The sequence below is a fragment of the Sardina pilchardus genome, chromosome 6 (genome assembly GCF_963854185.1).
Source record: "Sardina pilchardus chromosome 6, fSarPil1.1, whole genome shotgun sequence".
NCBI lineage: Eukaryota > Metazoa > Chordata > Actinopteri > Clupeiformes > Clupeidae > Sardina > Sardina pilchardus.
In genome coordinates, this window is record NC_084999.1 from 31,461,158 (window position 1) to 31,471,270 (window position 10,113).

A 10,113-nucleotide genomic window follows, 5' to 3' on the forward strand; every position below is an offset into this window, starting at 1 on the left:
TCTGCCAGTGGTCTCATAATTAATCACCACCATGATGAAAGGTTAGCGAAGCGGGCACGGCGTAAGGTTGTCTCCGACCATAATCTACACCTTCCAAGGGCAGCGCAGTGGTGCCACATCCTCTCTGCTCTCACTTGTTCGGTATGCTGTGTGTGTTCTGTGCCATGGGAACGTGGCACAGGGATACTCTGACCCACCTTGAATGTCTGTGGTGGGAAGATGGCGTGTGGCCCACAGACGACCGCAGGGAGGTCGACTTTCCACACAGGCGCTCACTAGGGAAAACGCATAGCTGGATTGGCTCCATGTCCTTTCGTCAGCGTGTGTGTGTGTGTGTGTGTGTGTGTGTATGTGTGTGTGTGTGTGGCTGTGTGCGTGTTTACAGCGTCATTCTGAGGACAATGAGCAAAGAACTCTTTCCATGCAGACACTCCCCGGCATGATGAATCACTTGACCTTCATCAAGGTCACCCGTCTTCATCAGATAAGCGTTCGCCCCTGGGGCCAGTGTGTCAGCAGATAACGTGTGACGCGCCGGCCCCCGACCGCACCCCCCCCCCCCCCCCTCTCTCTTTCTCTCTTTCTCGCTCGTCGTCGCCAACTCTCTCATCTCCTCTTTCTTCTTGTGCTCCGCGCAGAAAATCCTCACCATGATCCCCACGGAGGAGGAGAAGCAGAAGATCCAGGAGGCCCAGCTGCTCAACCCCGAGGTCCCGCTGGGCAGCGCCGAGCAGTTCCTGCTCACGCTCTCCTCCATCACGGAGCTGTCCGCCCGCCTGCAGCTCTGGGCCTTCAAGATGGACTACGACACCATCGAGAAGGTCAGCCACCTCCAGCGGCCGTGCGCTAGCTAGCTGCAGCCAGACGGTGTCTTCTTGGCCCCCTGTGGCCATTGTGGTCCTTCCTAAAGAGACTTGTCGTGATGAAAGCCCATTAGGGATTTTCAGATCAAAAGGACTTTTATTTGTCACGAATGGCTTTGTTTTGTTTTTGCTTTGTTTTGTTGTTGCCTTATTACTCATAGAGATGTGGATTAAAGAGAAGGGCTCTTGTTCTCTGTCTCTCGGCATGCAGCTTGTTTCAGGGTGAAAAGAACAGAATGAGAAGCATGTTGTTCACTCCTTGACCTTTCGATAAAAGCAGCATGCAACAAGTCCTGATGTACCGACTCTGAGCTGACTTTCTCTCTCTCTCTCTCTTTCTCTCATTCTCTCTCTCAGGAAGTGGCTGAGCCCATGCAGGACCTGAAAGAAGGCATGGAGCAGCTGGAGAAGAACAAGACACTGCGCTACATCCTGTCCACGCTACTCGCCATCGGCAACTTCCTCAACGGCTCAAACGTGAGTGGGCATCTGTCCACCTGTCCGTCTGTCTCTCTGTCTGGCCTGGCCCTGAATTCCCCCCCCCCACACTTCCCCTCGCCTCTCTCTGGGGCCAAGCGCACTGCCATACTCTCTTGGCCAGGCTAACACAGTCTCTCTGTTAGCAGCTGTGAGCTCTGAGTGCCATTTGTCTTCTGGCAGACAAACGTTTTTTTATGAATGACTGAGCTCACAGCACCCAAAGCTGCCTTTTTAGGGCTTCATTTTAATTTTATCCAAAAGTGGGATCATATGTCTAGCAGCGGTTGCTGAAAGAAAGGAAGAATAAAAGGGTGTGTGTGTTCAGCTGTGTGTGCAGATGTGTATGTGTGTGTGTGTGTGTGTGTGTGTGTGTTTAATGAATAAATCGTCCCATCGTTTGATCTGAAAGCGACTCGCGCTGTGGACAATTCAGAAAAGGAGTCAATACGAGTAAACAGACTGTCGGTTGAGGCTTTTAACATCTTGGGGTTTGTCATTTACAGTAAAACCATTAGAAACGGGCGTGCGATCAAAGCAGGCCCAAATTATGATTCAGTGAAAATCATGTCTTGTAGGACATTTCCCCTTCTCAGCTCTGTTGTGGTGGAGCGCAGAACGGGCTGGTCCCTGGCCAGGGAGTTACCGTATGTTCCTGAAGCTGATTGGGGATCTGTTCATCATAAACTAATTAGGCTTTTTCCCTGAGCCCCTTCGCAGGATGCGGGGAACCGTTCAAGTCTACGTTTTAACAGCGAGGGCGGCAAACTGCTCTGCTCAGCACGCTTTAATGTTATGCAAGGGTGTGTGTGTGTCTGTTTAATGTTATGCAAGAGTGTGTGGTCTGTTTGAGACAGAACGTTAGAAGTTTTGATAGGTTCATCTGCTGTTGTTTACATATGATGTGTCATTTGACGTCCCCTTAACCCAGAAAAAGTCAACTTATATTCTGCATCTTGTGTGTGTGTGTGTGTGTGTGTGTGTGTGTGTGTGTGTGTGTGTGTGTGTTTTCAGGCGAAGGGTTTTGAGCTGAGCTATCTGGAGAAAGTTCCAGAAGTGAAGGACACGGTGCACAAGCAGTCTCTCCTTCACCACGCGTGCTCCATCGTGGTGGAGCGGTTTCCAGACAGCACGGACCTCTACTCGGAGATCGGGGCCATCACACGCTCTGCCAAGGTATGGAGAAAGCTATCGTTATGAGTAGGAATTCCCGTCGCAGCGCAGAGCCAGACTTTACTCGGGGCAGTCGGGAGGCTTTTGTAACTCGAGAGCAGCCGAACAAAAGGAAGCACTTATCTGACCAGACATAACCATCCGCAGCTGTGTGGCAGCACACTCTGTGACTTTACATTTTTCACTCCGTCTGCAGCCAGTTGCTTGGCATTTTGATGTCCGCTGGGTTTTTTCGCCCTTATCGTAGCGCCGGTCATAAACACCCTCTCTCGGGACGACCCCGGCGACCCCGTGCGCTGAGCGCTGCTAACAGATGTGCTTGTGTGTCCGAACGCGCTCTGTCCAGGTGGACTTTGACCAGCTCCAGGAGAACCTGGGCCAGATGGAGCGGAGGTGCAAGGCGTCGTGGGACCACCTCAAGGTCATCTCCAAGCACGAGATGAAGCCGTCGCTCAAGCAGAGGATGTCCGACTTCCTGAAGGACTGCGCCGAGCGGATCATCATCCTGAAGATCGTCCACCGCAGGATCATCAACAGGTAAAGTCCACTCACTGGCCTCACACTGGGATCATGCCATTCACCCAAAAGGGTTCAGGAAAGTGGTGCATCTCTTGTAGTGGTCAGTGGTCATTTGCCTTGTAGTGGTCAGTGGTCATTTGCCTTGTAGTGGTCAGTGGTCATTTGTCTTGTAGTGGTCATTTGTCTTGTAGTGTACGGCTCATGTGTGTGTCCTGCTGCCCGGTCAGGTTCCACGCGTTCCTGCTGTTCCTGGGCCACCCGGCGTACACGGTGCGCGACGTGAGCGTGCACCGCTTCAGCAAGATCCTGAGCGAGTTTGCGCTGGAGTACCGCACCACGCGCGAGCGCGTCCTGCAGCAGAAGCAGAAGCGCGCCAACCACCGCGAGCGGAACAAGACCCGGGGCAAAATGATCACAGACGTAAGCGCTCATCTGCCCCGTGATACCCCCCCCCCCCCCTCCCCCTGTGTACACTCATTTCGTCACCTCCACACTGTGTTTATCTGCGCCGTTTGACACACACACACACTATATTTGACATGGTGTATACAGTAAGGGGGGGAAAAAACACTACCCGTTAGATTCAGACGGTTGACCTACTTGGCAACTGAATGACGCGAGTGCTGGAAATGACCGAGCTGGCCGTGTGGTTCTCCCGTGGCAGCCTCTGCAGCCCTTCTCCTCCATGGGGATCTCCAGCGCGGCTCCTCCAGGAAAGGTACTGTATGGTGCTCCTCAGAGCCCCTCCAGCTGCTCACCCCCACCGCAGAGCTGGCTTCGCTCACGTGCTGCTCACTGCCTAACAGATGCTTGAGACACATCATAGTTTACAGTGCAATACATCAGTGAGGCCCGAGGACAATGCTCAAGCACTCCAAATGTGTGTTTGCCACGGCCACATAGGGTGTGAGTCTAAACCACGGCCCTATTTCATATCAACAGCAGCTATACACAAGGCCATGAGTAGACCAAACAGCTTGTCACTGTGAAGCAGAGCATCTATGAGAACACTGAGCCCTCTGAGAGAAGGAACGCAGCACTTACATTTGACCTTCAGCCACCAGGAGAGACAATCAGGAAATACAACTCATACTGTGTGTGCATACTGTACGCATAGTACTGTACTGTAAGGAAATGTAAAAATGAATCAGGTTTATACCACTGGTTGATCACGATGAAATTAAGCATAAGCCTTAAACGTATTTGATCAGAGAACAGTAGAGTATTTATCAGCATAATTAAATTAGCTGTGCACTTCTAACAGTTGCATCATCCATCGACTCACCAGATCTTATACTTAGCCTTTGTAAACTAATATTTCACATGAATCTAATTAGTTGCTTAACTTTACTGCTGAGAATAATAACCTACTTGAGTGTGGAACCCTCTACGTCCCAGTACACACACACACACACACACACACACATATCAAATCTCACATCACAAGTCTCATATCAGTTGGCCAACTCACTTTTCTTCACATCACTTGTTGGTTATCTCACTCTTGTTCCTTTCTTCGGACTCTATGTTCTAAATGCTGTCCGCTCATATCCATGTTTGGATCTTCATTTCATGATTCTTTTATCCTTAGAGTGATGATGAAGACGATGGGGAGGTACAGTACTGTGCCTGTGTGTGTGTGTGTGTGTGTGTGTGTGTGTGTGTGTTGCATCATGGAAGCTGCAGTGTGCATGTTTTCTGTTTTCTGGTCACCCTTTGTTGACAGTGTGTTTTAGTGTTAGATTTCCTTTTCCTCTCTATCTCTATCTCTCTCTCTCACACACACACACTCACTCTCACACACACACACACACACACATTGTCCATATGGCCTCACTTGAACTGCTAGTCTGAGGCATCTGAATGTTCCGCCTCTCAACATCTCTGTCAGAGATCTTTGATGCAGAGAGACAGCACCGCCGACCGCTGGCTTCAGACGCTCCACATTAAAGCTGCATCTCGTCATTGGTGGCGTGTGCATTCAATCAGGGCTTTTACTCAGTCACCATTCATCTAAACAGCCCCGCTTCAAACAGCAATGCTTTCTGTTTCTACAATGCAGCTCTGCAGAACAGACAATCATTGGTCCTGGATGTTATTATTCAGTCTATTGATTGTCTTGCACCACACACACACACACAGACACACACACACACACACACACACACACACACACATCCAAGATTGGACTCTGCAAGTGCAGACTGATTAAGACAAATAGTTCCTCAGAAGCTTCCCTGTCAGTTGCTTCGCATGCAATTCCATCCATAACCTAATATGGTTGTAGATGGACCAAAACATTCAGTGAGGACTCCAATGACAGGAATTGTGCAGTAGATCAGAGATGATTACTCTCAGAAGATGGTAACCTGCTAAGCCTGTTTTATGAGTGCTCAGGAAGATCATTAGCTTCTATGGATTGTGTATTTTGTTGTCGAACTAATTTATAGTTCAACAATTTTGTTGTTGAACTAATTTATCATTTTGAGTACTAATGGTTAGTAATGAGGTAATGTGTGTACTTTATGTATGTGTTTTTATTCATCTAGCACTCTGGAGTGAAACATGCTAACCTTTATTGTGTGTATTTGTGCATCCTAACCATACTGAAAACTCAATATGTTGAAAAAAAATTACAGTCTATGGTTAAATGCATGGTTTTAAAATTCACAGTTAATGGGTGAAGTGATTATTTATGGACCAAGAAACCATTATAAACAGTGGACAGTGAACGCAACTTGATATCCTGCATTTGTCTTCCGTGTGATTCCTGACAACTTTCTAACCTGCATTTGTTTTTCCAAAGTGCTTGGTGTCAAATGACAAGATGGATGTTGGTAGAAGGTGATAAGTGTGATGTTGTCTGTGATGAATGCATCTGATGACGGGTCTCCTCTCCCCCTCTCCCCTGGTCCCGTGTGTGTCCTCAGGGAGGGAAGTTTGGCGGCTCGGGTCCCGAGGCTCCGGAGGCGCAGGGTCTGGGCTACGCTGAGAGCGCTGCCGAGCACGAGAGCATGAAGGCCGTCCTCAAGAGCAGCCTGCAGGGCGGCGACAGCACCGCCTCCGTGGTTCCTGGTCTCCGCACAAGGACCAGAGCCAGCAGGGGTAAGAGAGCTTCTGCTGAGCACCCCACCCAAATACACACAGGGTTGATCCACATCAACTGGGAGCACACACAGCCGGGCATAGGTAGACTGTCTGTAGCAGTTCCTGAAATGTTTTCTTTTGACTCTTTTCCAGGATCTCTTGTAGGCCGGAACAACTTATGGTCATCGGCGAATGACGACCCGACAATTTGCACAGACGACACGGCAGACGAGATCATGGAGCGCATCGTGAAGTCCGCCACTCAGGGGCCGAGTCAGAGGACACAGCCACGGGAGAGGAGGAGATCCAGGGCCAACCGCAAATCCTGTGAGTGCTCTTCCTCTATAGGTGTGTGCGTGTGTGTGCATGTGCGTGTGTGTGTTGATTTTGGCACTGGTAGGTGTTGATGATGAGTGTGCATAACATCATATATCCTTTGATCTAAATTTGCCCTGCCTTTCACGAAAAGTCATAATAATGGCAAAACCATGGCAACTATCTCTCAGGCCCCCATGTGGGTAGGTGGTTTGCATGTGAAGAGATAAAAGGTGCATCAGCTCCAGGTTTTGTCAATGACGTGAAAGCTATAGCCATCTGTTCAAACAAACAAAAGCTCACACCTGCTTAACCAGCGCCGACCGCAGAGAAATGCTCACATGCTAGACAGAAAAAGAGCAGGGCAGACATGTTGGATCTCATGGGTTTTCCCTGCTCCAAAATAGTTTTTATGGCCCCGTCCATGGCACAGCCACCGCCACACTTTTACAGGCGAGTGTCGGACATCTTTATGGCAGGGAGGGAGCGCTCACACACCGGGCTCTGGCCTTCAATGTTGTCCAGCTGAGGAGTCACGTAAACAGGCCTCTAAAGCTCAGCCATGCGTGTTTTATTTTGTAGTTTTGTCCTGACGTAGTATTTCCCCTGCAGGAAAGTATATATATGTCTACTCTAGCCGCACCAGGGGTGATGTTAGGAGGATTTGGAAACATTTGGGGCTTGGCCCAGACCTGACGGGTCCAGGAGCATCCTCCCCCGGGAACCTTTTCCTTCATTCTAGAGGCTAAATGCACCGTCTTCACGTATACAGTAGTCTGAGACAGGAGCAGAAAGCAGTGGCGTTAACAGGATATCAACAGATAATGGCACTATAGTCGATCTCATTTCTCTCTCTCTCTCTCTCTCTCTCTCTCCTTCCCCCTTTGTGTGTGTCCAGTGAGGAGGACGTTGAAGAGCGGCCTGACCGCAGAGGAGGCCCAGGCTCTGGGGCTGTCCAGTGGTTCCGAGATGCAGGTGTGACGTGGCGAGATTCAGCAGCTCTGGCTCCAGCACACACTCTCCCTCTCTTATACACACACACACACACACACACATTCGTCCAGGGAAACAAACCCCCCATTCATCCAGCCCTGATCTCCAGCCCTGTCCACACCGTGACGCCGTGGCCGGGGCTGCTCCTGGCCTGATCAGGCTTCCTGGGGGCTCTGGCCAGAGCTCAACACCTGTTGCACACTCTGTGGTTTAAGGAAGCGGTGCAGTATTTCACAGTGACACGTATGCACACACACACACACACACACACACACAAAGCTCAGCAGCTTGTACGTGGAGCAGAATGTTCTCCCCTCCTCGTGGCTGGAAGAGCTCGCCGTCAGCCTCCTCCAGCTCTCTCTCTCACTCAGGGCTCACAACCCCAACGCAGCTTCCACACACAGCTCAGACTGGACACGAGTGAGTGAGCGAGCGAGCGATCGACTGAGGTGTTTCAAAACCACTGTGGCCTTTCTGTAACCTGGACACAGGACACTGTCCCGCTCACAGAAGCCCATCCTTTATCAGCAACACCAGTGGATAGCACATTGGTGGAGTTATTGTAGCTTATGGTACACTCTCCTGCAGTGGATTATTTGGGGGGGGGGGGGGGGGGGGGGGATGAACACAGCTTCGTGAACTGTTGAGGAAGGTTGTAGATGTGCTCTCCTGAGGCTGTATATTTCAGAAGCAGTGTATCTGCTCTGCTGCAGTAGACCTTGTGAAAAGGGTTCATGTCCCGTGCGTAGGTGGTGGTCTCCGGCAGTAAACTGCACTCAGGAAGGAGAGGACTGATTCTTAATCCAGTGTGAATTCTTTCAAAACGAGATGCATTGACATATGCACAGACATGGCACAAAAATCACTGTTCAAATGAAGGATGTGTTTCTCCTGACTGAGCAGCACATTGTGATTCCCCTTGGTACAGTATGTGTAGCTGGATGTACTGATACATATGTCCCTATGACCCTGTGTTACAATTCATAATGTCTTGTCGAATATCCAGCCGACACAGTAAATGTTCATGACAATTTCTTGACAAACCTGTGATTGTATGTGCCCCCAACTATTCCTTGCAGAAATCAAACCACTGCTGAACAATTTTTTATTATTATTAGTTCAAGATCAACGAATACTGAGTTTCAAGTGATTTGAGTGCCTTTCAAGAAGATATGGTCTGCTTATTCAGTGACAAACAGGGACATTCAGCACTAAGCTGTCACTCACTGACAGGAAACGTTCGGTCTCTTTTGTCCCTACACCACTCTCTCTGGTATACAGCCCCAGTCCCCCACACACAAAGGCTGAATTTCCACAGTTTGCATGCACTTAAGCTTGGAATGACACACACGAACAGTACCTTGAACCTTCATTTCAAACCACAATCCTTCAACAGCAAGTTACAGACTCAAAATTGACTGTCCACACCATATGACTACCACGATGACTGGTTTTGATCTTTTCCTAGGTTATGAAATGTGGTAGCATCCAGCACCTTATTATTTGAGATTTTGGAGGAACATTTGAGTATTATTATTGAAGCCTTTTCTCCACAGATGTTTCTCTGAGTACTGTACTATGAAAATAAAAACTAGAAATCATGTGTAAAGTAAAACCAGAATAAAATGTAGAAGCAACGTGGGGAAAAAAGATACTGTAAAATTATGTAAATGTCTTGTCAGTGTTTTATTTTTGTGTTCCTGTTAAATTTGTATTTTGTATAGTATAGTGTACCATAGGTGAGGCACAGTGTTATTCTGTAATTTAAGAGAAAACAAGCCATGCATGGTGAATAAAAAACAGCAGCAGACATGTCACTCTAACTGGAGTTAAAGGGAGGTTTCTTTGACTTTTTTTTTTTTTTTTTTAAACACTCAGTGGATTTTTTGTGTTTTTGTTGTGGTGTTTTATTTTTTCTGCACAAACTTGAAACTTGCTTGGACGATGAAATCAGTCCAGCCACCCCTGCACTCCTGTGTAATATAATATAACGCTCCAATGCCTTCCGTTTCATTGCACTCATGCAGTCCCACTCAACATGCCAGCAGTTTTCATCTGTTGCTAAAAGTGCCATACGAGTGGGTTTTGAAAGTGTTCATCAACCTATTGCTATGTCTATGCCCACAACAAAAAATATGCATACAAATCTTGCAATAAAGAGCTTTTATGAAGCATAAGTCATGACTCGTGTCATATGGTACATCTGGAGACCACCTGTTACAGCACAGCACTATTCAAACGGTTATGGTTTTGATAATTGTTATTACTGAGTGAAAACAGAGGTCTTTTGGTGATGATAAACAGTAATTTATTTATCTAATAAATGTATTACTAATGATGAGAATGGCAAAGACCTCTGCCGTTTGTTATGGTTTGAATGGTTCGATCATAGCAGTTATAGATTACGATATGTAAGATTTCTTTGCATTATCTTCTCATTCTTATAACTTTGTCTATTTCAACAGATTGCATGTTGCTAATTCTCAAGAATGACTTTGGTTACATGATGGTATGCCGTTAATTTGTGCCATAGATGTTTCAGTTCTGAAAATATCTGAAAACATTTACGGCCAACCATTATGGACTTCAGAACATCTAAAACATTTGACCAACATAATCTTCAGTTACTGCTTTTTGTGGTGTTATATCTATGACCACAAATTACAGCTTACAGTAACTTTGTGTG

At 47.8% G+C, this 10,113-nt stretch overlaps 1 protein-coding gene across 1 annotated transcript in view; it reads left to right on the forward strand.

Annotated features, from left to right (window-relative positions):
* fhod3b (formin homology 2 domain containing 3b) overlaps positions 1–7,999 on the forward strand; it is a 123,695-nt gene extending 115,696 nt beyond the window's left edge. Inside the window, exons 19-26 of the mRNA XM_062539783.1 lie at positions 639–821; positions 1,221–1,340; positions 2,355–2,516; positions 2,860–3,050; positions 3,260–3,452; positions 5,963–6,137; positions 6,273–6,446; positions 7,333–7,999. Of these exons, the coding sequence (XP_062395767.1) occupies positions 639–821; positions 1,221–1,340; positions 2,355–2,516; positions 2,860–3,050; positions 3,260–3,452; positions 5,963–6,137; positions 6,273–6,446; positions 7,333–7,415 (1,281 nt within the window). The 3' untranslated portion in view covers positions 7,416–7,999. The remainder of the gene's footprint in view (positions 1–638; positions 822–1,220; positions 1,341–2,354; positions 2,517–2,859; positions 3,051–3,259; positions 3,453–5,962; positions 6,138–6,272; positions 6,447–7,332) is intronic.
* The last annotated feature ends 2,114 nt before the right edge of the window (positions 8,000–10,113 follow it).